General features: G+C 47.9%; 1 protein-coding gene across 1 annotated transcript in view; it reads right to left on the reverse strand.

Annotated features, from left to right (window-relative positions):
• Positions 1-27,507, reverse strand: part of LOC116984965 (histidine ammonia-lyase-like) — a 76,485-nt gene that overhangs the window by 3,059 nt on the left and 45,919 nt on the right. Inside the window, exons 12-17 of the mRNA XM_033039326.1 lie at positions 15,403-15,483; positions 12,251-12,316; positions 11,321-11,486; positions 10,026-10,160; positions 8,810-8,918; positions 6,748-6,817 (exon numbers count right to left, since the gene is read on the reverse strand). Of these exons, the coding sequence (XP_032895217.1) occupies positions 6,748-6,817; positions 8,810-8,918; positions 10,026-10,160; positions 11,321-11,486; positions 12,251-12,316; positions 15,403-15,483 (627 nt within the window). The remainder of the gene's footprint in view (positions 1-6,747; positions 6,818-8,809; positions 8,919-10,025; positions 10,161-11,320; positions 11,487-12,250; positions 12,317-15,402; positions 15,484-27,507) is intronic.

Consider the following 27,507-nt stretch of genomic DNA (forward strand, 5'->3'; position numbering starts at 1 on the left):
AGCCACAAGGACCACATCTAACTCCCTCTTAAATATAGCCAATGAACTGGCCTCAACTACCTTCTGTGGCAGAGAATTCCAGAGATTCACCACTCTGTGTGTGAAAATTTATTTCCCCATCTCGGTCCTAAAGGAATTCCCCCTTATCCTTAAACTGTGACCACTTGTTCTGGACTTCCCCAACATTGGAAACAATCTTCCTGCATCTAGCCTGTCCAACTCCTTAAGAATTTTGTAAGTTTCTATAAGTTCCCCCTCAATCTTCTAAATTCTAGCGAGTACAAGCCCGATCTATCCAGTCTTTCTTCATATGAAAGTCCTGACATCCCAGGAATCAGTCTGGTGAACCTCCTCTGTACTCCCTCTATGGCAATAATGTCCTTCCTCAGATTTGGAGATCAAAACTGTACGCAATACTCCAGGTGTGGTCTCACCAAAACCCTGTACAACTGCAGTAGAACCTCCCTGCTCCTATACACAAATCATTTTGCTATGAATGCTAACATACCATTTGCTTTCTTCACTGCCTGCTGCACCTGCATGCCTACTTTCAATGACTGGTGTACCATGACACCCAGGTCTCGTTGCATCTCCCCTTTTCCTAATTGGCCACCATTCAGATAATAGTCTACTCTCCTGTTTTTGTCACCAAAGTGGATAACCTCACATTTATCCACATTATACTGCATCTGACATGCATTTGCCCACTCACCCAGCCTATCCAAGCCACCTTGCAGCCTCCTAGCATCCTCCTCACACCTAACACTGCCCCCCAGCTTCGTATCATCCGCAAACATGGAGATGTTGCATTCAATTCCCTCGTCCAAGTCATTAATATATATTGTAAATAGCTGGGGTCCCAGCACTGAGCCTTGCGGTGCCCCACTAGTCACAGCCTGCCATTCTGAAAAGGACCCGTTTACTCCTACCCTTTGCTTCCTGTCTGCCAGCCAGTTCTCTATCCACATCAATACTGAACCCCCAATACCGTGTGCTTTAAGTTAGTATACTAATCTCTTATGTGGGATCTTGTCGAAAGCCTTCTGAAAGTCCAGGTATAACACATCCACTGGTTCTCCCTCATCCACTCTACTAGTTACATCCTCGAAAAATTCTATAATATTCGTCAGACATGATTTACCTTTCGTAAATCCATGCTGACTTTGTCCAATGATTTCACCACTTTCCAAATGTGTTGCTATCCCATCTTTAATAACTGACTCTAGCAGTTTCCCCACTACCGATGTTAGACTAACTGGTCTGTAATTCCCTGCTTTCTCTCTCCCTCCTTTTTTAAAAAGTGGGGTTACATTAGCTACCCTCCAATCCTCAGGAACTACTCCAGAATCTAACGAGTTTTGAAAAATTATCACTAATGCATCCACTATTTCTAGGGCTACTTCCTTAAGTACTCTGGGATGCAGCCTATCTGGCCCTGGGGATTTATCGGCCTTTAATCCATTCAATTTACCCAACACCACTTCCCGGCTAACCTGGATTTCATTCAGTTGATCCATCTTATTTGACCCCCGGTCCCCTCCTATTTCCAGCAGATTATTTATGTCTTCCTTAGTGAAGACAGAACCAAAGTAGTTATTCAATTGGTCTGCCATGTCCTTGTTCCCCATGATCAATTCACCTGTTTCTGACTGCAAAGGACCTACATTATTTTAAACTAATCTTTTTCTCTTCACATATCTATATAAACTTTTGCAGTAAGTTTTTATGTTCCCTGCCAGTTTTCTTTCATAACCTATTTTCCCTTTCCTAATTAAGCCCTTTGTCCTCCTCTGCTGGACTCTGAATTTCACCCAGTCCTCTGGTAGGCTGTTTTTTCTGGCTAAATTGTATGCATCATCTTTTGTTTTCATACTATCCCTGATTTCCCTTGTTATCCACAGATGCACTACCTTCCCTGATTTATTATTTTGCCAAACTGGGATGAACAATTTTTGTAGTTCATCCATGCAGTCTTTAAATGCCTTCCATTGCACATCCACCGTCAACCCTTTAAGAATCAATTGCCAGTCAATCTTGGCCAATTCACGTCTCATACCCTCAAAGTTACCTTTCTTTAAGTTCAGGACCCTTGTTTTTGAATTAACTATGTCACTCTCCATCCTAAACTCAACCATATTATGGTCACTCTTGCCCAAGGGGCTATGCACAACAAGACTGCTAACTAACCCTTCCTCATTACTCAATACCCAGTCTAGAATAGCCTGCTCTCTCGTTGATTCCTCTACATGTTGGTTTAGAAAACTATCCATTCCAAGAAATCCTCTTCCTCAGCACCCCTGCCAATTTGATTCACCCAATCTATATGTAGATTGAAGTCACCCATTATAACTGTTTTACCTTTGTTGCACGCATTTCTAATTTCCTGTTTGATGCCATCCCCAACTCCACTACTACTGTTAGGTGGCCTGTACACAACTCCCACTAGCGTTTTCTGACCCTTAGTGTTTCGCAGCTCTACCCATATCGATTCCACATCCTCCAAGCTAATGTCCTTCCTTTCTATTGCGTTAATCTGCTCTCTAACCAGCAACGCTACCCCACCTCCTTTCCCTTTCTGTCTATCCCTCCTGAATATTGAATATCCCTGGATGTTCAGCTCCCAGCCTTGGTCACCCTGGAGCCATGTCTTCGTGATCCCAACTATATGATAGTCGTTAATAGCTATCTGCACCTTCAACATCCACCTTATTACGAATGCTCCTTGCATTAAGATACAAAGCCTTCAGGCTTGTTTTTACAACACTTTTACTCCTTATACAATTATGTTGAAAAGTGGCCCTTTTTGATTTTTGCCCTGGATTTGTCTGCCTGCCACTTTTACTTTTCACCTTGCTACCTATTGCTTCTACCCTCATTTTACACCCTCTGTCTCTACTCACACATTTAAGAAACCCACCCCCTCTTATTCTCTGTTTATTATCTTTTTCTTCTTTCTCCCCTACATGTTGGGTGTGAGTGCTTCCCTTCTCTGCCTCCTGCCTCACACACTGTCTACTAGCTTTCTCTATTTGAGTCCCTCCCCCCAACCGTTCTAGTTTAAAGTCTCCCCAGTAGCCTTTGCAAATCTCCCTGCCAGGATATTGGTTCCCCTCGGGTTCAAGTGCAACCCGTCCTTTTTAAACAGGTCACACCTTCCCCAAAAGCGGTTCCAATGATCCAGAAACTTGAATCCCTGCCCTCTGCACCAGTCCCTTAGCCACGCATTTATCCTCCACCTCGCTCCATTCCTACTCTCACTGTCGCGTGGTACCACATGGAAGGTCAGCCTAGCTTGTGGAACTAGACTACAGGAAGTAAAGTCTGCAGATGCTGATTTACACTGACGATAGACACAAAGTGCTGGAGTAACTCGGCGGGTCAGGCAGCATCTCTGGAGAAAAGGAACAGGTGACGTTTCAGGTTGAGACCCTTCTTCAGACCCTTCTCCAGTCTGAAGAAGGGTCGCAACCCAAAACGTCACCTATTCCTTTTCTCCAGTGATGCTACGTGACCCACTGAGTTACTCCAGCACTTTGTGTAAATAGAATGGGAAGACGGGTTGCGTCTCAGATGCTAAAGTGGACCCTTTGGGTCTTAACCACATATTGCAGTGAGATACCACACTGACCACTCAAATGCACAGAAGGAACTCTAAAATGGATGTGTCGCATCCTGGCCACTCCCTCTTCTCCACTCTCCTATCAGGCAAAAGTTATAGAAGTGTGAAACGCACACCTCCAGATTCAGGGACAGTTTCTTCCCAGCTGTTATCAGGCAACTGAATCATCCCACCACAACCAGAGAATAGCGATGTTACAATACTTACCTTCAGTGGCACTGCAGTTCTGCCACTGTCCGTGTGCGAGACTTTGGCACCTTCGAGGGGGGGGGGGGGGGGGGGGGGGGTTAAAATGCTGTTTTCTCCTGCCTGTCGGAGGCGAACTTCCTCAGGCTGTTAAGCTGCTGCAGAAAAATCGTTCCGACTTCCGTTCTCTGAAGTTTTTTATTTAAATCACAGGACAATTTAATTGCTGGAGTAAAATAAAAAGCTACTTCTAACACCGTCAACGCCTACAACGAGACGGATCTCACGTAGTGGACAAAACAAAATGTAAGTCGTCTATTTTACATATAAGCATGCTTCTTAGGTTGACTTTAATCAAAATTTCCTTGGCGAAAATTTGATTTTGGCCCCATATGAACCAGCAGTGTTTTTCCTGCCGATATGGGGTTCAAATTCACCACAAATGCAACGTTCCAATCGATCGCGTTCCACAAAAACCCACTCGCAAGATGATTAAAATGGCCATTAATTTACGGGAATTAAACATTAAATTCCTTCCATTTGGCCTATAAATTAATGACAATGAGATTTAAAAATCATGTTATATTGTGAATTGTTGTGTGAATGTTATTCGGACACTTAGGCTATTTAAAAATGTTAACCTTTTCTTAAGAAAAGGATAGTAATTGGATTTTGTAATTAGCTACAATTAGGTTAACTAATTATATGCTTTAATTTCAGGTCATCCAAGTCAGATTGTTTCATATTTGTTTCTGAATGCTTCAACCTATAATAACTGAAAATTTCATTCAGTTCTCTTAATTTTTAAGAATGTTATGGGCTTTTGACTGTCCTCGATCACAGCTTTTAAGTTAAGTCAATGGAAAAGCAATAGGGAACAAGATGTTAATTTCAGAGTATGAAAATGGCCATAACTTTTTTAATACTGAAGATATGAAAGTGAATTAGGTGTCAAATTAAACTTATTTTTATGCTTTATCTGATGGGAAAAATGGCAGACTTGATTTTTAAAATCTCAAAATTTTGTAACATTGCTACAGAGAACAGTGCTGAACTACTATCTACACTGTTGTTGACCCTCAGACCATCCTTGATCTGACTTTGCTGGCTTTACCTTGCACTAAACGTTATTCCCTCATCATGTACAGCAGGGGTCGGCAACCTTGTTCTGCCAAGAGGCCAGGGCGCATGTCTGTGAGCGGATGGCGGGCCCCATCTATCACGTGTACACATAGATCCCGCCCCCATCCCGCCCCGGATGGCAGGCATCAAATCACGTGTTCACATAGATCCCGCCCCTTTGAGGACGCCACCCGGAGCACTGGCCCCTAGTTACGGTCGCTCACGAACACGGCGCATCTACGGACCATTGCCTTGGCTCTGTCCTGAAGGCGGTGACTCAAATACTCACACTGACTCATCTCCGGTCTATTGACAACCCCGATCCCGACAGTGAAGCCCAGACACAGAAGGTGCGCATCCGTGCCGGCGGCTTTGCGCAGGATGCGGTACAGCCAGAACTCGGCACTCGGCGTTCGGCCGCGCTCGCCGTTGGTCGGCGGCTCCGCCATTGTTGCCGCCAGCGCAGGCTTCCTTGCGTCCTTGCGTCACCACGCCTGGGCGCCGTGGCCTCGGTCCCGGGAGGTAGCGGAGATGACGGAAGTCCGCGGGCCGCGGGCCGGATGATTTTAGGTCATGGGCCGCATTCAGCCCGGGGGCCGTAGGTTGCCGACCCCTAATGTACAGCAGCTATACACTGTAAATGGCTCGAATGTAATCATGTATTGTCTTTCTGTCACAGACTGCCCTCTCCGCATTCTCATCCACTTCACCTCCCAGTACTTTTCCACCGGTCCCTCCTTCTCCTCACCTGCCTGCCTGCCACTCCCCTCTCATCAGCCCAACTCTCCTCACCTGTTGCACTCAGTTGCCTCTGATCACCAATTAACCCGGTATATAGACTCTCCTCACCGTTCACACAGTGCTAGATTGTTCTCAGCATTCATGCAAGACTCTCCAGCGATTTCCCGACTTCCTGCCTGGCTTCGACTCTCCTTTCGTCTGTCCCTCGCTGGTTTGTTTGCATCGTGTGTTGGATCTCCTGGTTACCGGACCTTCCGCTACCCCGACTACGTCTCCTGCCTGCTCCTCTTCGGAACCCTCGCTCAATCCTGAGCCTCTGTGTGAGTACGGTGTACCCATTCCTGTGTTACTACTCTGTGTTACAGTATCGTAATAAAGTTCATTACCAACTATACCTGCCTGATTCTGTGCTGCTATTGGGTCCAAGCTATACCCGTTACACTTTCTGCTGACTGGATCGCACGCAACAAAAGCTTTTCACTGCACCTCGGTACACGTAACAATAAACTAAACTGAACTGAACTGATCTTCCGTTATCCTTGGTTTCAAAGTTGCTGCTCAGATGCAAGGATACATTGCAATTGCACAGTTGGATACAAAACTCAACCTCCTTCTCAGAGTGTCAGGGGTTATGGATCGAAGACAGGAGAATGGGGTTGAGCGGGAAAGATAGATCAGCCATCATTGAATGACGGATTGATTGGGCAAAATGGCCTAATTCTGCTCCTGGAACATATTAACATGAACCATTTGCCACTTAGAGTCACACAACTTGGACACAAACACTTTAGCTCAACTTGCCCACACCAACCAACATGTCCCAGCTACACTAGTCCCACCTGCCTGCATTTGACCCATATTCCTCAAAACCTGTCCTATCCATGTACGTGTCTAATTGTTTCTTAAACGTTGCAATAGTCCCTGCCTCAACTACCTCCTCAGGCAGCTCGTTCCATACACCCACCACCCACTTCATTGAGTTTAGATCTGGGCAGCATTTGGAAATGTCCCTCTACATTTAAACATAGCAGCTGAGAGATCTGCAGAACCCTGAGCTGCCTGGAGTGGTGATAACTTGCCTGCTCTTCGGTCAGCAGCTTCTGGACGATCGCAATGTCTGGAGCCATGAATCGATCTTTAACCAAGGGCCTGCAAAAGGGAAAGCGTCAAAGTAGGAAAGATGGCAACACACCAGTGGAAGTGTAGCCACTCATTACAGACTGTCCCAACGCTACGAACAGCTGACTTATGGACAAATGTACATTCCATCGAGCTGCCATATTATTATTAAATCCAAAGCTCCAATGTCTCTCACTCTCCCTCTCTCCCCCTCCCCTCCCCCTCTCCATCTCTCCCCCCCTCTCTCCCTCTCTTCCTCTCTTCCTCTCCCCCTCTCCCCCTCCCTCTCTCTCATAGAAACTAGGTGCAGGAGTAGGCCATTTGGCCCTTCGAGCCAGCACCGCCATTCAATATGATCATTGCTGGTCGTCGGAAATCAGTACCCCGTTCCGGCTTTTTCCCCATATCCCTTGAATCCCTTAGCCCCAGGAGCTAATCTAACTCTCTCTTGAAAACATCCAGTGAATTGGCCTCCACTGCCTACTGTGCAAAGAATTCCACAGATTCACAACTCTCTGGGTGAAGAAGTTTTTCCTCATCTCAGTGCTAAATGGCCTACCCATTATTCTTAAACTGTGGCTCCTGGTCCTGGACTCCCCCAACATCGAGAATGGTTTTCCTGCATCTACCCTGACCAATCCTCTATGTTTTTATTAGATCTCCTCTCATCCTAAATTCCAGTGAATATGAGCCCAGTTGATCCGTTCTTTCATCATACATCAGTCCCGCCATCCTGGGAATTAACCCGGTGAACCTACCCTGCACTCCGTCAATAGCAAGAATGTCCTTCCTCAATTTAGGAGACGTGATGAAACTTACAGAATAGTGAAGGCCTGGATAGAGTGGATGTGGAGAGGATGTTTCCACTAGTGGGAGAGTCTAGGACCAGAGGTCATATCCTCAGCATTAAAGGATGTTCCTTTAGAAAGGAGATGAGGAGGAATCTCTTTAGACAGAGGGTGGTGAATCTGTGGAATTCTTTGCCACATAAGGCTGTGGAGGCCGTCTATGGATATTTTTAAGGGGCAGGTTGACAGAATCTTGATTAGTACGGGTGACCGGGGTTATTGGGAGAAGGGAGAATGGGGTTGAGAAGGAAAGATAGATCAGCCATGATTGAATGGCGAGGTAGGCTTGATGGGCCGAATGGCCTAATGCTACTCCTATAACGTGAACTACCAGTTGATTTAATTTAAGGAATAGATGTACAAAAGGGGATTGGATCAATCATCTTCATATCATTAAAAACATCAGCAATAGTTGCTTTTGAGGTGATGGATTCAAATGGAGCAGAGATGGGAATGGGGCTCACACCTATGGAGGGAGACAGAGTACAAGCTTCTCAGAGGGAGGTGGTTTGGGAGGTAGTGTGGAGGGATGCTCTCCTTAATGAAGATTAACGTGACTGAAGCATTGATGTTCGTCATTACAACTTGAGCCGAATGACAATAGACAATAGGTGCAGTAGTAGGCCATTCGGCCCTTCGAGCCAGTATCGCCATTCAATGTGATTTTGCCATTCGATGCAAATTTGCAGACGACACAAAGCTGGGTGGCAGTGTGAACTGTGAGGAGGATGCAATGAGAATGCAGGGTGACTTGGACAGGTTGGGGGAGTGGGCAGATGCATGGCAGATAAAGTTTAACGCGGATAAATGTGAGGTTATCCACTTTGGTAGCAAAAACAGTAAGGCAGATTACTATCTAAATGGCTCTTAAAAATAGCAGTCAGAGGATATGGGGAGAAGGCAGGAACGGGGTACTGATTGGGGATGATCAGCCATGATCACATTGAACCCCAATCAGTACCCCGTTCCTGCCTTCTCCCCATATCCCCTGACTCCGCTATCTTTTAGAGTCCTATCTAGCTCTCTCTTGAAAGCATTCAGAGAACCTGCCTCCACCGCCCTCTGAGGCAGAGAATTCCTCAGACTCACAACTCTCTGTGTGAAAAAGTTTTTCCTCATCTCCGTTCTAAATGGCTTAGCCCTGATTTTTCTATGTTCTAATGTTCTAACTTACTTCACCAGTGAGCGGACGAGTTGGTGGACTCTCTCCAAAGGTTGTGTTGTACGTAGGGGACGGACAAACTCAAGACCTTGGCAGGCGGCGAGGAGTTCGATAGCAAGCACTGCAAGAAAAGATTTCCCACATGAACCTGATCTGACGTATAGGAATTGAACTGCAGATGCTGGTTTACACCGAAGATAGACACAAAATGCTAGAGGAACTCTTCAGACTGAAGAAGGAAGGATCTTGACCCATTCCTTCTCCCCAGAGCTGCTGCCTGTCCCGTTAAGTTAAGGGCCTGTCCCACCAGCATGAGGTGTACGGCCTTGCGGGGCCGGTCCCACTTCCAACCGCGGAGCCGTCTGGAGTTGTGCGGGGCTGGTCCCGACATCATACTCACCAATCAGCTGGGCAGGAGGCGGGCCGACTGAATTTGGACGTCGCACTGCGTCGGGCGGTTACGTCATCACGCAAAGGCACGCTGGGCGGTGACGTCATCGCGCAACGCCATGTGCTAGGCGTACGCCGTCAAGACACTGCGTACGGCGTCGAGACGCTGCACACGGCGTTGAGACGCTCCGTACTCCGTACGCCCATCACGGGCAGACAGGCCATTGCGCGCGGAATTTTTGGACAGTGTCAGTTTTTCGGAGCCCCGCGCGGTGTCGGGACCAGCCCCGCACAACTCCATACAGCTCCAGCGATCGAAGTGGGACCGGCCCCGCGAGGCCGTATTGCTCAAGTGACCATGTTAGGTCGCGCTCGCCACATGGAGTCACATGCTCGTGGGACAGGCCCTTTACTCTAGCATTTTGTGTCTCGCCTGATCTGATGCCAAATGACTAACCATCAACAAAACCTGACATTACGATAAAAATCAATCAAAAATGCAGACGCTGGAAATAAGAAATAAAAAGTATGAAGTAAATGGTGGAAAAGTTCCGGTGGCATTGGTGTGAAGAGAAACTGTTAACATTTCACATCTGAGACAGTTTCTCTCTCCGTCGACGCTGCCTGACCTGTTGAGTTTTTTAAATCATATTCTGTTTTTATTTCTGCCGTTCATACGTACGTCCACCAAATAGTGTGGGGTAAGGTTAAATTAAGAATTTGGGTCTCATCAGAATTACAGCAAGTAACTTGAACCGTGTCTAAGTTGAGAAGAGGCGGTGCATTAATTGTCTCAGTGGGATCGTCCTCTCTCCTGCAGCGGGCGATCTCTCCGTACCTTGTTCGACATGCTCGATGACCATCAGTGCTTTCCTGGCAGCCCATCCGCCCATGGAGACGTGGTCCTCTGTGGCAGCGCTGGTGGACAGCGAGTCCACTGATGACGGGTGGCACAGAACCTTGTTCTCAGACACTGGAGATACAATGTGTTGTCACTCCGTTACTGGAATTCTCATCGCTTTATTTCACGTGTATTTGTGTGAGGAAGGACATTCTTGCTATTGAGGGAGTGCAGCGTAGGTTCACCAGGTTAATTCCCGGGATGGCGGGACTGACGTATGATGAACGAATGGACCGACTGGGGCAGGGCCGGATTTAGATGAAGAGAGGCCCTAAGCTATTTCACTTGTGAGCCCCCCCCCCCCCCACCACGACTAGAGGACCATGACTACCCGACAGTGACAGTGTGACACTTTTAGATCCTATGGTATGTTGGTTTTAAAATACATTTTGGATTCACTGCAGAGCGGGCGATGCTTTACCTGGAGGGGTGGTGGGTGGTCAGGGGGTAGGGTGGTATGAGGACTGTAGTGTGGGTGGGGAATAACTGGGGTCACATGGTTTGAGGGGAATGGGGAAGACCCAGTGGAACAGCCGCTGAGGTTACCTGGGATAGGGGACTAGCACTAGGACCCAGCGCAGTCAAACCCGGGGGAGTTGGAGTCTGCAGCGTGGAAACTTCAGGCCTGGTGCTGAGTCCAGGCTGCAAGTAAGGTGACGGCTGCGAGCTGCTGGAGGGCGGTGGAGTGGCCAGGGTCAGCGGGCAAAGAGTAGGAAGTCCCGGTGGGCGGATGGTCTGTGGGGCGGCGAGGTACGACGGGTCCGGTGAGGCAGCGGGGTGAGTAGGCCCCCCTAAATCTCGAGGCCCTAAGCTTAAGCTTGTCTAGCTTATACATAAATCCAGCCCTGGACTGGGGTTATACACAGGGTTATTGACTGGGGTTATACACAAACCTACACACACTTGGGACAATGTTATACAGCTTACCAAAGGCAATTAACCCACAAACCTGTATGTCTTTGGAGTGTGGGAGGAAACTGGAGCCCCTGCATTTAATGTTGATACTAAATATCAATATATATTTTTAAGGCAGAGATTGATAGATTATTGAATGGTATAAGTGTCAGGGGTTATGGGCAGAATGGGGTTACGAGGGAAAGATGGATCAGCCATGATTAAATGTCGGAGTTGACTTGATGGGCTGAATGGCCTAATTCTGCTCCTATCATTTATGAGCATGAACTTATGACATGTATAATGGTGACAGGTCTACAGTGAAGAAGAGTTGGCACCTAATGCAGCAGCAGTGCAGTGCGCCACCATGAAGCCACAGTTCAGGCCACCCTCTTTGACCAGGAAGGCAGGCAGTTCGCTCAGGGACGGGTTACACAGCCTCTCGATGCGCCTCTCGCTGATGGAAGCCAGCTCGTGAACCGCGATGGCCAGGTAGTCGAGAGCCTGCAGGTAATTCAAGGTGACAAGCTGCAGGAGTCAGTCTGCCCTGCACATAATTATTCTACAGCAATGCCTGAGGCAACCTCTTCAGACGATTAGATCAAACCCCCCAAAACGACAAGTTAGAAATTACACTGATGTCGTCAATGGAAGTGCTTTAGACACCGGAATGCCTTTTGAGTGTGGGAGGAAACTAGAACACCCGGTGAAAACCCACACAGGTCACGGGGAGAACGTACAAACTCTAAACACACAGCATCCGCAGTTAGAATTGAACCCAGGTCTCTGACGCTGTAAGGCAGCAACTCTACCACTGCGCCACCGTGCCACCCACCTGCTGTGTAGGAAGGAACTACAGATGCTGTTTTATGCTGAAGATAGACATATCAGGCAACATCTCTGGAGAAAAGGAATACGTGACGTTTTGGGACAGGACCCTTCTTCAGACCAAGAATCTCGGTTATTTCACAACTAATTCCTTGGTTTTGTGGAGAAGGCAGAAGACTGGGGTTAGGAGAGAAAGATAGATCAGCCATGATTGAATGGTGGTGTAGACTTGATGGGCTGAATGGCCTAATTCTACTCCTATCACTTATGATCTATGATAAGTAGGTTCCTCATGAAGTAGGGAGTCCATACCTGTACAGAATATTTCAAACGACATCTCACCACCACATCTATACCCTTGCATTATACTATTGCCAATTTTACTTAGAATTTCTTAGAAACAAATCCTGAAACAGATGATTAGCAAACTGATCACTTACTTTAGCAGGATATTCGCCATGGAAGTTTCCACCTGAAATAATCTCCCCTCTCTCTGCAAATACAATCTGGAAACTGATTAAGAAATAAAATTGTTCGTATTTTAAAGGATGCAAACAGATTCTCATTGAAACTAAAGCTGGAAGAACACGCCAACATTCAACAAATCTGGAGCACTGACTTTTATTCAAACGTGGTAGATTACAAATGAGTTGGTGGGAATAGATTGGGTAAACGCACAGTCTCTTGCCCAGATTAGGGGAATCGAGAATTAGAGCGGGTAGAAACATAGAAACATAGAAACATAGAAATTAGGTGCAGGAGTAGGCCATTCGGCCCTTCGAGCCTGCACCGCCATTCAATATGATCATGGCTGATCATCCAACTCAGTATCCCGTACCTGCCTTCTCTCCATACCCTCTGATCCCCTTAGCCACAAGGGCCACATCTAACTCCCTCTTAAATATAGCCAATGAACTGGCCTCGACTACCCTCTGTGGCAGGGAGTTCCAGAGATTCACCACTCTCTGTGTGAAAAAAGTTCTTCTCATCTCGGTTTTAAAGGATTTCCCCCTTATCCTTAAGCTGTGACCCCTTGTCCTGGACTTCCCCAACATCGGGAGCAATCTTCCTGCATCTAGCCTGTCCAACCCCTTAAGAATTTTGTAAGTTTCTATAAGATCCCCTCTCAATCTCCTAAATTCTAGAGAGTATAAACCAAGTCTATCCAGTCTTTCTTCATAAGACAGTCCTGACATCCCAGGAATCAGTCTGGTGAACCTTCTCTGCACTCCCTCTATGGCAATAATGTCCTTCCTCAGATTTGGAGACCAAAACTGTACGCAATACTCCAGGTGTGGTCTCACCAAGACCCTGTACAACTGCAGTAGAACCTCCCTGCTCCTATACTCAAATCCTTTTGCTATGAAAGCTAACATACCATTCGCTTTCTTCACTGCCTGCTGCACCTGCATGCCCACTTTCAATGACTGGTGTACCATGACACCCAGGTCTCGCTGCATCTCCCCTTTTCCTAGTCGGCCACCATTTAGATAATAGTCTGCTTTCCTGTTTTTGCCACCAAAATGAATAACCTCACATTTATCCACATTATACTGCATCTGCCAAACATTTGCCCACTCACCCAGCCTATCCAAGTCACCTTGCAGTCTCCTAGCATCCTCCTCACAGCTAACACTGCCCCCCAGCTTAGTGTCATCCGCAAACTTGGAGATATTGCCTTCAATTCCCTCATCCAGATCATTAATATATATTGTAAATAGCTGGGGTCCTAGCACTGAGCCTTGCGGTACCCCACTAGTCACTGCCTGCCATTGTGAAAAGGACCCGTTTACTCCTACTCTTTGCTTCCTGTTTGCCAGCCAGTTCTCTATCCACATCAATACTGAACCCCCAATGCCGTGTGCTTTAAGTTTGTAAACTAATCTCTTATGTGGGACCTTGTCGAAAGCCTTCTGGAAGTCCAGATACACCACATCCACTGGTTCTCCCCTATCCACGCTACTAGTTACATCCTCGAAAAATTCTATAAGATTCGTCAGACATGATTTACCTTTTGTAAATCCATGCTGACTTTGTCCAATGATTTCACCACTTTCCAAATGTGCTGCTATCCCATCTTTAATAACTGACTCTAGCAGTTTCCCCACTACCGATGTTAGACTAACTGGTCTGTAATTCCCCGTTTTCTCTCTCCCTCCCTTCTTAAAGGTTTAAGGTGAGGGGTGAAAGATGTAAGAGGAACCTGAGGGGTAACTTTTTCTACACAAAGGATGGTGAGTGTATGGAATGAACTACGGGAGGAATTAGATGAAGCAGGGACTATTGCAACGTTTAAGAGAAACGAGACTAAGTGGGACTCTTGTGGGTCCCAGTCACACGGGAGGCCTGGTCCCCCAACACAACCTATTCCCCAACGTAATATTCCACCGCTCACCCATAGCCCCTAACTTGTGCAGGCGCGGCTCATTTCCCCTCATCCCCCAGTACTCCCTCCCCCTCCTCTTCATGTGTGGGAGGGGAGGAGGGGAGGGGGGGGGGAAGGGAAGTGTGATGTGAGGGGGAGGGGGTGTGTGCGGTGGGGGGGAGGCTGGTGTGTGGGCGGGGGGGGTGGGGGGTGTGTGTGGGCGGGGGGGATGGTGTGGGCAGGGGGAGGGGTGTGTGGGCGGGGGGGTTGTGGGGGGAGGGGGTGTTTGGGCGGGGGTGTGTGTGGGTGTGTGTGTGTGTGTGTGTGTGTGTGGGGTGTGTGTGTGTGGGGTGTGTGTGTGTGGGGGTGTGTGTGGGGGTGTGTGTGTGGGGGATGGGGGGTGTGGGCGGGGTGTGTGGGCGGGGGGGTTGTGGGAGGGATGGGTGTGGGTGGATGGGTGTGTGGGCGGGGGGGGGGTGGGATTGTGGGGGGAGAGCGGTGTCTGGGCAGGGGGGAGAGAGCTGGCATCACGTGGGAGGGGGACAGGAGCCAGTGAGGGGGAGCAGATGAGTAGTGGCTGGAGCTGTGTGTGCGATGGGGACTCACAGCGGGCGCTGGTCACTGGTCGTTCTCCTCTGCCGGGATCAGACTCACCGCTTTCCATTCCCCTCACCGACTCTGCGCTGGGCTGGGCCGGGTCACTTCCGGTCCCTCTGAAATTGTGTCCGGTTGGAGACCTCCGCCAGCCATCCAGAGCCTCCCTCAGCTCCAGTAAATATGCGATGGTGCAGGAATGGGCGGACCGTCCCGCGGAGTGACAGGTGAGACTAATCCGCGCGGCGCTGACTGGCAGGAGAGGAGATCGATCTGCCCACGCGCGATTTTTAAGATTTTTAAACCTCGCTAACTTTTATAATAGACCACCGATCGGAACGCAACTTGGTGCACTCGCAGCACGGGAGAACGGTGAGTGGGCTATCGCGCAAATAGAAAGACCGCGCAAACCGGAAGAGCACAAGATCAGCTTTTTGGAGTCGAGACCCTTCTTCAGACTGATGTCAGGGACAGCCTCTCAACCCGAACCTCCCTCTCCCCTGACATCAGTCTGAAGAAGGGTCTCGACCCGAAACGTCACCCATTCCTTCTCTCCAGAGATGCTGCCTGTCCCGCTGAGTTACTCCAGCATTTTGTGTCTATCTTCTGTACTGCTGGTTCATAGAAGGATACAGGGTTATCGGTAACACTGTTCATTTCAGTCACCAGAATATTCTTCACAAAAGCAATCGTGTCGTTTACCACCCCATGGACCTGCAACAGAGCATCGGCAGGTTAGGAGGTGTGTAACACGGAGTCATAGTCACTTGGTGACTTAAATATTCACATGGACTCCCCCACCTGCAAGCTCGCATCTGAATTCGCCTTTTTACTTGACAACTTCTCTCTCACTCAGCACGTCACCTTTCCCACCCATGACAAAGGTCACATCCTTGACCTGGTCTGCTCCACAAATCAACCGGTACTAGACCTCCATCCATGCCTCTTCCCCCTCTCTGATCATAAGCTTATATGGTTCACCATCCCTTTTCCTACACCTCGCCCCCGCTTCCTCCGAGAAATCACCTTCCGTAATCTAAAATCCATCGATCCCCACCATCTCTCTGACCTGCTCTCCACCACTCTCCCCCTGGACTCAACCCATATCTCACCTGATGATCTCACAAACCATCTCAACTCCACCTTGTCTACCTCCCTTAACACTATGGCCCCCCTCAAAACAAGAACCGTAACTTTCAACACATCTTCATCCTGGTACACACCTGCACTTCGTAAACTGAAACAGACTGGTCGCCGACTTGAACGACTCACAAAGAAATCATCTCTCACAGTCCACCTTGAAGCTTACAAACTCCACCTCACTGACTACAAAGATGCCCTCATTGCTGCAAAATCTGCCTACCTCTCCTCCATATTCACCGATCCCTGCCTAAACCACAGAACCCTCTTCTCCACAGTGGGCAACCTCCTCAAGCCTCGAGCAAACACTCTCCCTACCTCTACTCCGGTTCTCTGCAACTCATTCCTCCACTTTTTCGCTGATAAAATCAGCACCATCTATCAATCTTTATCCCCTGTACCCGACTCCCCAGCATCTACTCCACCACCTACCAAGGCCCCTCCTTTCAACATCTCCACTGACCTCCTTACCCCTCCTCCACACTGCTTCCTCTCCCAGTTTGACCTGGTCACCCCTATTGAAATCTCCAAACTCATCAGCTCTTCCAAACCCACTACCTGCTCCCTCGACCCTCTCCCCACTCCCCTGCTGAAGTCCTGTCTCCCCGTTCTCTGCCCCTACCTCACTAATCTCTTCAACTCCTCATTGTCCCAAGGAATTGTTCCCTCCGCTTTCAAAACTGCTGCTGTTACACCAATCTTAAAGAAACCTGGTCTTGATCCCTCCTCTCTCATTAACTACTGCCCAATCTCAAACCTCCCCTTTCTTTCAAAAATCCTGGAGCGTATCGTTGCGTCGCAACTTCATTCCCACCTCCTTGCGTATAACCTACTTGAACCCCTCCAATCTGGCTTTCGCCCCCTCCATAGCACAGAAACTGCTCTCCTCAAAGTCCTCAACGACCTCCTCACCTCTGCTGACACTAGTTCCCTCAACATCCTCATCCTCCTCGACCTGAGCGCAGCCTTCGATACAGTGAACCATAACATCCTGCTCACCAGACTCAAAGACCTCGGCATTGAAGGCTCTGCACTCAGCTGGCTCCGTTCCTACCTTTCCAACAGATCCCACTTCATCTCTCTCCACAACCACACCTCTGCTACAGCCACAGTCACTCAAGGCGTTCCCCAAGGCTCCGTACTCGGCCCCCTCCTCTTCATCATCTACATCCTCCCCCTTGGTCAGATACTCCGCCACTTCAACCTGGACTTCCACTGTTACGCTGATGACACCCAGATCTACCTCGGCACCAAATCCCCCCACAACCCCCCCCCCCCCTCTCCCATATCAACTCCTGTTTGTCAGCTATAAAAACCTGGATGCAACATAATTTCCTCAAACTCAACAGCGATAAGACAGAATTCCTCCTCATAGGCTCCAAAGCCACACTCAGCAAAATCAATAACCCCACTCTCACCATCGACGGCACCACTGTCTCCCCATCTCCCCAGGCCCGCAACCATGGCGTGATCTTTGATTCCACCCTCTCCCTTGAGCCTCACATCCGCCATGTCATTAAAACATCCTTCTTTCATCTCCGCAACATCACCAAACTCAGACCCTCTCTCACACCTCCCGCTGCTGAAAGACTCATCCATGCCTTCATCTCCTCCCGACTGGACTATTGCAACTCACTTCTCCTTGGCATCAGCTCCACCTACATCAACCGACTCCAACTGGTCCAGAACGCAGCCGCCCGACTCATTACACACACCAAATCCTGGCATCACATCACTCCAGTCCTCAAACAACTTCACTGGCTTCCCATCTCCCACCGGATCACCTACAAAATCCTGATCCTCACCTACAAAGCCCTCCACCATCTGGCCCCCCCATATATCACTGACCTCCTCTCCCCCTACCAACCCTCACGGTCCCTCAGATCCACATCAGCCGGTCTCCTCTCCATCCACAAGTCCAACCTCCGCAGTTTTGGGGACAGAGCCTTCTCCAGGGCAGCTCCCAGGCTCTGGAACTCCCTCCCCCAACTGATTCGCAATTCTGTGTCCCTCACCATCTTTCAGTCCCGCCTCAAGACCCATCTCTTCACCTCTGCCTATCCTTAGCCCCACGTCCCCCTCCCTTTTCATCCGTGCATTAATTGCCTCATACTGTGTTTTGTATTGAATTCTGTCTTTACTTTGTGTACTAGTCATGTCTCTACTATTTATTTCATTCCCTTACATGTTTTTCCTCTACATACTCAATTTTTGTAAGGTGTCCTTGAGACTCTTGAAAGGCGCCCATAAATAAAGTCCACTTGTGTGTAATCTAATCTCAGTATAAATACAGCTGTTCTGTGAAGGCCTCAGAGGTTTGTTAGAGAACATTAGTGAACAAACAGCATCATGAAGCCCAAGGAACACACCACACCAGACAGGTCAGGGATAAAGTTGTGGAGAAGTTTAAAGCAGGGTTAGGTTATAAAAAAATATCCCAAGCTTTGAACATCTCACGGAGCACTGTTCAATCCATCATCCGAAAATGGAAAGAGTATGGCACAACTGCAAACCTACCAAGACATGGCCGTCCACCTAAACTGACAGGCCGGGCAAGGAGAGCATTGATCAGAGAAGCAGCCAAGAGGCCCATGGTAACTCTGGAGGAGCTGCAGAGATCCACAGCTCAGGTGGGAGAATCTTTCCACAGGACAACTATTAGTCGTGCACTCCACAAATCGGGCCTTTATGGAAGAGTGGCAAGAAGAAAGCCATTGTTGAAAAAAAGCCATAAGAAGTCCCGTTTGCAGTTTGCCACAAGCCATGTGGGAGGACACAGCAAACATGTGGAGGAAGGTGCTCTGGTCAGATGAGACCAAAATTGAAATTTTTGGCCTAAATGCAAAACGCTATGTGTGGCGGAAAACTTCACTGCACATCACCCTGAACACACCATCCCCACTGTGAAACATGGTGGTGGCAGCATCATGCTGTGGGGATGCTTTTCTTCAGCAGGGACAGGGAAGCTGGTCAGAGTTGATGGGAAGATGGATGGAGCCAAATACAGGACAATCTTGGAAGAAAACCTGTTAGAGTCTGCAAAAGACTTGAGACTGGGGCGGAGGTTCACCTTCCAGCAGGACAACGACCCTAAACATACAGCCAGAGCTACAATGGAATGGTTTAGATCAAAGCATATTCATGTGTTAGAAAGGCCCAGTCAAAGTCCAGACCTAAATCCAATTGAGAATCTCTGGCAAGACTTGAAAATTGCTGTTCACAGACGCTCTCCATCCAATCTGACTGAGCTTGAGCTATTTTGCAAAGAAGAATGGGCAAAAATTTCAGTCTCTAGATGTGCAAAGCTGGTAGAGACATACCCCAAAAGACTTGCAGCTGTAATTGCAGCGAAAGGTGGTTCTACAAAGTATTGACTCAGGAGGGCTGAATACTTTTGCACGCCACACTTTTCAGTTTTTTATTTGTAAAAAAATTTGAAAACCATGTATCATTTTCCTTCCACTTCACAATTATGCGCCACTTTGTGTTGGTCTATCACATAAAATCCCAATAAAATACATTTACGTTTGTGGTTGTAACGTGACAAAATGTGGAAAAGTTCAAGGGGTATGAATACTTTTGCAAGCCACTGTATATATACACACACAAGTCGTAATGCAGCTTTATAAGACATTGCTTTGGATACATTTGGAGCATAGCGTGCAGTTCTTGGTCGCCCCAGTACAGGAAGAATGTGAAAACTGTGGAGAGGGTACAGAATGATGCCTGGATTAGACTGTTTCTGCTCGAGGGTGAGGTTGGACAGACTTGGATTGTTTTCTCTGCAATACTGGAGGTCGAGGGAAGAGCTGATAGAAGTGTACAGAATCCAATCCAATCCAACTTTATTTGTTAAGCACTTTAAGACAACCAATGTTGACCAAAGTGCTGTACAGAAGAAAAAAACAAGACATCATAAACAGACAACATAACAGAACATAACATAAGGCGCATAAATCACATATGAAATACAACAATAAATCAAAAGACATAAAACATGAGTAAAAATAATAGCCATGCAATAAGCAATCAAAATAAGAAACCAATCAAGCAAATAAAGTCGACATCTTACTGGGTATCAAAGGCCACAGAGAAGAGATGGGTTTTAAGAAGAGATTTAAAAACAGACAGAGAAGAGGCCTGTTTAATGTGGAGAATGTACAGAATTATGAGAAGCATTGAGAGGGTAGACAGTCGGAACCATTTTCTCAGAGAGAGCATAGCTTTAAGATAGATGGGCAACGTTTAAAGGAGATGAAGATGATTTGGAGTATTGCTTGCAGTTCTGGTGGCCCCATTACAGGAAAGATGTGGAGGCTTTGGAGAGGGTGCAGAGGAGGTTTACCAGAATGATGCCTGGATTAGAGGGTTTTAGCTACAGGGGGAGGTTGGATAGACTTGAATTGCTTTCTCTGGGACATCATGGAACGATTTGGAAATGTCTAACACTAGAGGGCGTAGCTATAAGGTGAGAGGGGGAATATTTAATGGGGATGTGTGGGGGCAAGTTTTTTACAGGGAGCGGTGCAGGCCTGGCATGTGTTGCCAAGGCTGGTGGTGAAGGTTGGTACCACAGTGGTGTTTAAGAGGCATTTAGATTAGGCATATGGAAGTACAGGGAATAGAGGGATGTGGATCATGTGTAGGCAGATGCGATCAGTTTAACTTGACATCACGCTCAGCACCAACATTGTGGGCCGAAGGGCCCGTTCCTGAGCTGTACTGTTCTAGGTCCTATAGGATTGTCAGGGCAAGATTTTTACACAGAGTGTGGTAGGTGGCTGGAATGCACTGCTGGAAGTTGTGGAGGAGGCAGATACAATCGTGGCATTTAAGAGTTCATAAGTGATAGGGTCAGAATGAGGCATTTCGACCCATCAAGTCCACTCTGCCATTCAATCATGGCTGATCTATCTTTCCACATTCTCCTGCCTTCTCCCCATATCCCCCGACACCAGTACTAATCAAGAAACTATCTATCTCTGCCTTAAGGGCCTGTCCCACTTGGCGGTCATTTGCGTGTAAATTACGCGACATAATTTACGCGTCACGACGCAGGGCGCGCGATGTGACACACACGTGATGAGCGCATGGTGCGCATTACGGCCGCATGGTGCCCGATGACATAGGCAGTGACGCGCGGCTGCGTGCGGCGTCGCAGGTTTTTGTGACGTACAAAATCTTGGCGCGCCGTCTGCGTGACGTGCAAATGACGGCCAAGTGGGACAAGCCCTTTAAAAAATATCCATTAACTTGGCCTCCGCATCCTTCTGTGTGACAGAAGAGACCTGGATAGGCGCATGGATGGATGTGCAGGGAATGGAGGCTTATGGATTTGTGCAGGCAGATAGGAGTTGGTCTTGGCATCATGTTCTGCACAGACATGTTGGGCTGTAGGGCATGTTCCTGTGCTGTACAGTTCTATGTTCTTTATATGTTCTATGTTGATCGTATTGCTCTCTGTTGCCCCATCAAAAGTAAAAGCAGTAGGTGAAACAAAAAACCCATGTAGGTCACGGGGAGAATGAACAAACACCGTACAGACAGCACCCGTAGTCAGGATTGAACCCGAGACTCTGGCGTTGTATGGCGGCAAATCTACTACCGCACCACTTTCACTCGCAATGTTTCAAGATCATACAGTATTTAATGCCTGTCAGTGCATTGAGGGCCATTTCATATTTCATGCCTTTTCGGTAATTAGAGCCGTTAACTCTCCTCATTAGGGTTGGGGCCTACGCGATTGAGTCTACGTGTAAAGAAGGCGTTACAGAGGGTGGACGGTCAGTAGGAGAAGGAGCCTCGGGTTCTGCAGGACAGTCTGTGTGGGCTCCGCGCTGGTCACTCACCGCTGTCGAAGGCTCTGGTGGTGCCTTTGAGAACCTCCAGCGTGAGTGCGGCGATGATGTCCGCCTGGCGGGCGATGGCCACGGCTCGCTCCATTGCCTCAGCGCCCAGCGACGTGATCATCTGTGTCCCGTTGATCAGCGACAGCCCCTGGGCACCGAAGAGTTTGATGTAAAATCATAACAACATGCATTGGACATGCAGGTGGGAGAGGGAGGGGGGGGGGGGAGAACAAAGGAGGGCATATTGTAACTTTGTCCGTGCCCTTTATGTAGCGACTATTTGCATACCTTAGATACTCAAGCAAAGAATTTCACTGTGACTTGTCACATATGACAATAAAGTAAAAGGTAGACAAAAGTGCTGGAGAAACTCAGCGGGTGCAGCAGCATCTATGGAGCAAAAGAAATAGGCAACGTTTCGGGAGGGCAGGGAGGGCAGGGAGCAGGAGTTGATGAAGTCAGTGATGGTGCTAGAGATAGTGGCCTGGTGCTGGTCTGTGGGGTCATGGTCCAGGGGTAAGTAGGAGGAGGTGTCCGAGTCCGAGTCCATAGATGCTGCTGCACCCGCTGAGTTTCTCCAGCACTTTTGTCTACCTTTTGTACATCTTTATTCTTTCAATTTGCTTCAATCATTAAACAATGTTGTAAAATACAAGATGTAAATAATGGTTTAGTTGAGTTTCGTTTCTTTTTGATGCGAGATACAGCTTGGAAACAGGCCCTTCGACTGCAGAGTCCACATTAACCATCGATCGCCCATCCACTTTAGTTCTAAGTAATCCAACTTTTAGTTTAGAGATACAGCTTGAGAACAGGCTGTTCCTCCTACAGGTAGACACAAAATGCAGGAGTAACTCAGTGGGACAGGCAGCATTTCTGGAGGGAAGGAATGGGTTACATTTCAGGTCAAGACTTAAGAAGGGACTCGACCCGAAACGTCACCCATTCCTTCTCTGCAGAGATTACTCCAGCATTTTGTGTCTACCTTCGATTTAAACCAGCATCTGCAGTTCGTTCCTGCACCTTTGTCCCACAGAGTCCATGCTGACCATTGATCACCCGTTCACACAGTTTCGTTGCTATCCCACTTTCTCATTCACTACCTAGACGCTAAGGACAATTTACAGAGGCCAATTAAGCTACAAACCTGCACTTCTTTGGGATGTTGCAGGAAACCAGAGCACCCAGAGGAAACCCACGCAGTCACAGGGAGAAGGTGCAAATTCCACGCTGACCTCCACTGAGGTCAGTTCCGAACCCAGGTCCCAGGAGCTGTGAGGCAGCAGCTCTACCAGCTGAGCCACTGTGCTGCCCTTACATAGATGTCTCTCAAGTTATATCCGTGAGTAAACAGCATTTCAAAGAAAAGTCACTGAAAATATAGATTTTTTTATAGATATAGTAACCAATTGTAATACTGTGTACTGGCAATGTTTAAAAAACATGTGTGTTGATTAATTCATAAAATCAAAGTTTCATATGCTATAGGAGCAGAATTAGGACATTCGACCCATCAAAATACGGAGAGTACAGAAGAGGTTTACTAGAATGTTGCCTGGGTTTCAGCAACTAAGTTACAGAGAAAGGTTGAACAAGTTAGGTCTTTATTCTTTGGAGCGCAGAAGGTTAAGGGGGGACTTGATAGAGGTCTTTAAAATGATGAGAGGGATAGACAGAATTGACGTGGATAAGCTTTTTCCATTGAGAGTAGGGAAGATTCAAACAAGAGGACATGATTTGAGAATTAAGGGACAGAAGTTTAGGGGTAACATGAGGGGGAATTTCTTTACTCAGAGAGTGGTAGCTGTGTGGAATGAACTTCCAGTGGAAGTGGTGGAGGCAGGTTCGATTTTATAATTTAAAAATAAATTGGATAGGTATATGGACGGGAAAGGAATGGAGGGTTATGGTCTGAGTGCAGGTAGATGGGACGAGGGGAGAATAAGTATTCGGCACGGACTAGAAGGGCCGAGATGGCCTGTTTCCATGCTGTAATTGTTATATGGTTATATGGTTATAAGTCTACTCCGCCATTCAATCATGGCTGATCTATCTTTCCCCTTCAACCCCAGTCTCCTGCCTTCCCCCCATAACCCCTGACACCCGTACTTAATCAAGAATCTATCAATCTCCATCTGAAAAATATCTATTGACAGCCTCCACAACCTTCTGTGACGGTTATTACACAAATTATCGGTAGAAGCCTGCTTTATAACCTCTTTAGGTTTCAGTGAAATCGGATGGAGCCCATGAGCTTGTAAAACCTGATGGTACAAGATAGAATCATTTTAACGGCAGTCTGTTCCATTATCCACATGTACTGAATCACAGTCTTGGAGGGTAAACTAAATGTATATAATCAAACTTCAAACCTCAGAGATTACTGAATCTCATGGTATCACCTAATATCACCGGATCACAAAACAACAAGGTATCACCAAAGGTACACAAAAATGCTGGAGAAACTCAGCGGGTGCAGCAGCATCTATGGAGCGAAGGAGATAGGCAATGTTTTGGAACCCAAGGGTTTTGGCCCGAAACGTTGCCTATCTCCTTCGCTCCATAGATGCTGCTGCACCCGCTGAGTTTCTCCAGCATTTTTGTCTACCTTCGATTTTCCAGCATCTGCAGTGCCTTCTTAAACACAAGGTATCACCAAATCTCATTGGATTCTCTGAGCACCATTTTTTTTCAAAAATAAACTTAATTCAGGATTAAAAAAAATATATATATAAAACAATAACAGTGCAAAAAAACTCTTCATACATTCATAATGTCGATATATTCAATAGTATCATATTCAGCCGTATTTGCATCTATTTAAGAGATACAGCGCAGAATCGTACACGAGCACTATTCTACACACGAGGGACAATTTACAATTTTACTGAAGCCAATTAGCCTGTAAACCTGTACGTCTTTGGAGTGTGGGAGGAAACCGGAGCACCCGGAAACAAAACCCACGCAGGTCACGGGGAGAATGCAAAAACTCAGACAGCACCCATAGTCAGGATTGAACCTGGGTCTATGGTGCTGTGAGGCAGCATCTCTACCGCTGCGCCACCGTGCCATCCACATATCAGGGTTGTATCGTTGAACCATTGCGCAGATACTCGGAGTTATAGAACACTGCGTGTGGTCCAACACTGTACATTTGGCTTATGGTTTAAAATCTAGTTGCTAATCAAAGTGTACCCACAATACAGTAACTAGACGTCATAGAAAACCAAGAGAACTCACATCCTTAGCGTCAGCCCAGCCGCTTTTTGCCGACCACATTTGCCCTTCACCCATCAGTCCGAGGGCAAGGTGAGCCAGAGGAGCGAGATCTCCACTGGCCCCAACAGTTCCCTTCTCTGGCACAAAGGACAGGCAGGAAGCTGCAGAAAGCACAATAAAAGAGAGTAAAGGGCCTGTCCCACTTGGGCGTCATTTACGTTTCACGCAGGTGGCGCGCAAAGGTTTTGTGAATTCCAAAATCGTGGGGCGCCGCTCGCGACCGCACGTCACTGCCTACGTCACCGCGCACCATGCGAGCGTAATGCGCACCATGCGCGCATCACATGCGTGTCACGACGCCCGCGTTGTGCATCGTGACGCGTAAATGACGTGCAAATGACACGCAAGTGGGACAGGCCCTTAAGATTACAGCCCAGCAAAACATAATCTACTCTGTTATATAAATATGAAGACAATGGGGCGGAATAGTGGCATTGTGATAGAGATGCTGCCTTACAGCGCCAGAGACCCGGGTTCGATCCTGACTACGGCGTTTGTACATTCTCCCCGTGACCTGCATGCATTTTCTCCGCGTGGTCTGGTTTCCTTCCACACTCCAAAGACGTACAGGTTTGTAGGTTAATTGGCTTCTCTAACTATACCCTCGCGTGTAGGATTGTGTTAGTGTACGGGGATCGCTGGTCGGCATGGCCTTGGTGTGCTGAAGGGCCTGTCTCCATGCTGTATCTCTAAAGTCTAAAGTAAAGTCTAAAGGATTTGTACGTTCTCTGGTTTCCTCCCACACTCCAAAGACGTACAGGTTTGTAGTTTAATTGGCTTCTGTAACTTGTCCCCAGTGTGTGTAGGGTAGTGCTAGTGTATGGGGTATTGGGAGGTCGCGGAAGGGCCTGTTGCCGTGCTGTATCTCTAGAGTCTAAAGAAAAGTTTCAAAGCAAAGTATAAAAGGCAACGTTACCATTGAAGGCCTGGATCATTTGGTTGAGGGTCTCCAAGGAGATTCCACTGTAACCCTTGGCGAGGACATTGATCCTGAGAGCCAGCAGCATCCGGCACCTCTGGCTCTCAGGATCAATGTCCTCGCCAAGGGTTACAGCGAAGGGCAAGGTTATGCAAGGTAGGGAGAGAGAGTTCAGAGGGGAGAGGTCGAGGTTCAAAGGGGAGGGGCCCATGGTTCAGAGGGGTGGAGGGGGAGCAGGAGATAGGCTCGGAGCTCAGAAGGGAGAGGCTGGGGGTTCATGCCCAAAGAGGTGCATCTGGGCATTTGGGGAGGGGACCATGGGTTCTGGAGAAGGACCAGGAGTGTTTGATGGGTTGGGGCCGGGGCATCAGAGGGAGGGTTCGTGGTCACAGATGGGTGGTCTGGCGGTTTGGAGGAGGGGGGACAGGAGGAGAGTGGTTGGGGGTTTGGAGGAGTGGGGACAGGAGGAGAGAGGCTGGCGGCTTCAGATGGGAGAGGTGGGGGTTTCGTGAGGGAGGATCTGGGAGGTGGGGCATTTGAAGGGAAGAGGCCAGGGGTTTGGTGGGGAAGGGCCAGGTTTCTCGGTAAGTGAGTGAGGGGTTCAGAGGGGAGACACCAGAGAAAGGATATGTTCAGAGGGGACGTAAATGATAGGAGAAAAATTAGGCCATTCGGCCCATCAAGTCTGCTCCGCCATTCAATCATGGCTGATCTAACTCTCCCTCCTCACCCCGTTCTCCCCGTAACTCCTTACACCCGCACTAATCAAGAATCCATATCTCTGCCCTAAAAATATCCATTGACTTGGCCTCCACTGCCTTCTGTGGGAAAGAATTCCAGATTCATCTCTTTCTGACTAAAGAAATTCCTCCTCATCTCCTTCCTTAAATTCTGAGGCTATGACCTCTAGTACTAGACTTTCTCACTAGTGGAAACATCCTCTCCACATCCACTCTATCCAATATGATAACCACTCAATGGTTATGTAGCGGTGGGCCGTGTGGCATTGGAGGAGAAAGCCTGTGGATACAGAGGGGTGGAACAGGTGGTTTTGGAGAAAGAAGGCCCGGGTTTTAGAGGGTTGAGGTTGGCTTTTGCGGAGGGGGTAAATTGAAAGCTAATCCTTAGAAATAATATATAATCAGTGAGCAAATCTGAAAGGAGGCCCAGGGAGATGGGAGGAGTTGCTCTATTGCAAAGTAAACTTTGGGATAGAGTACACAGCAATTTGAGGCAGGATGTATGATCAGGCATTCCAGCAGAGATTTTTCTCATGTCAGAACTACTGTGTTCAGGGAGGTGTACAGAGATAGAATGCGTTCTTTCGGTTAAGGGCCTGTTCCACTGTAGGAGCCAATTCAAGAGTTCTCCCGAGTTTCCCCTGATTCAAACTCGGAGAATTACGGTAATAGCCGCTCGTAGGTACTCGGGGCTCTCGTGGACATTTTTCAACATGTTGAAAAATCTTCTTGAGTCTTCACGAGCTTACCGCGTTTCCCGAGTACCTGCCGTTAGCGTTACGAGCCACTAAGAGGCGTCCCGAGCTCCGAC

Source organism: Amblyraja radiata, chromosome 21 (assembly GCF_010909765.2).
Source record: "Amblyraja radiata isolate CabotCenter1 chromosome 21, sAmbRad1.1.pri, whole genome shotgun sequence".
Taxonomy (NCBI): Eukaryota; Metazoa; Chordata; class Chondrichthyes; order Rajiformes; family Rajidae; genus Amblyraja; species Amblyraja radiata.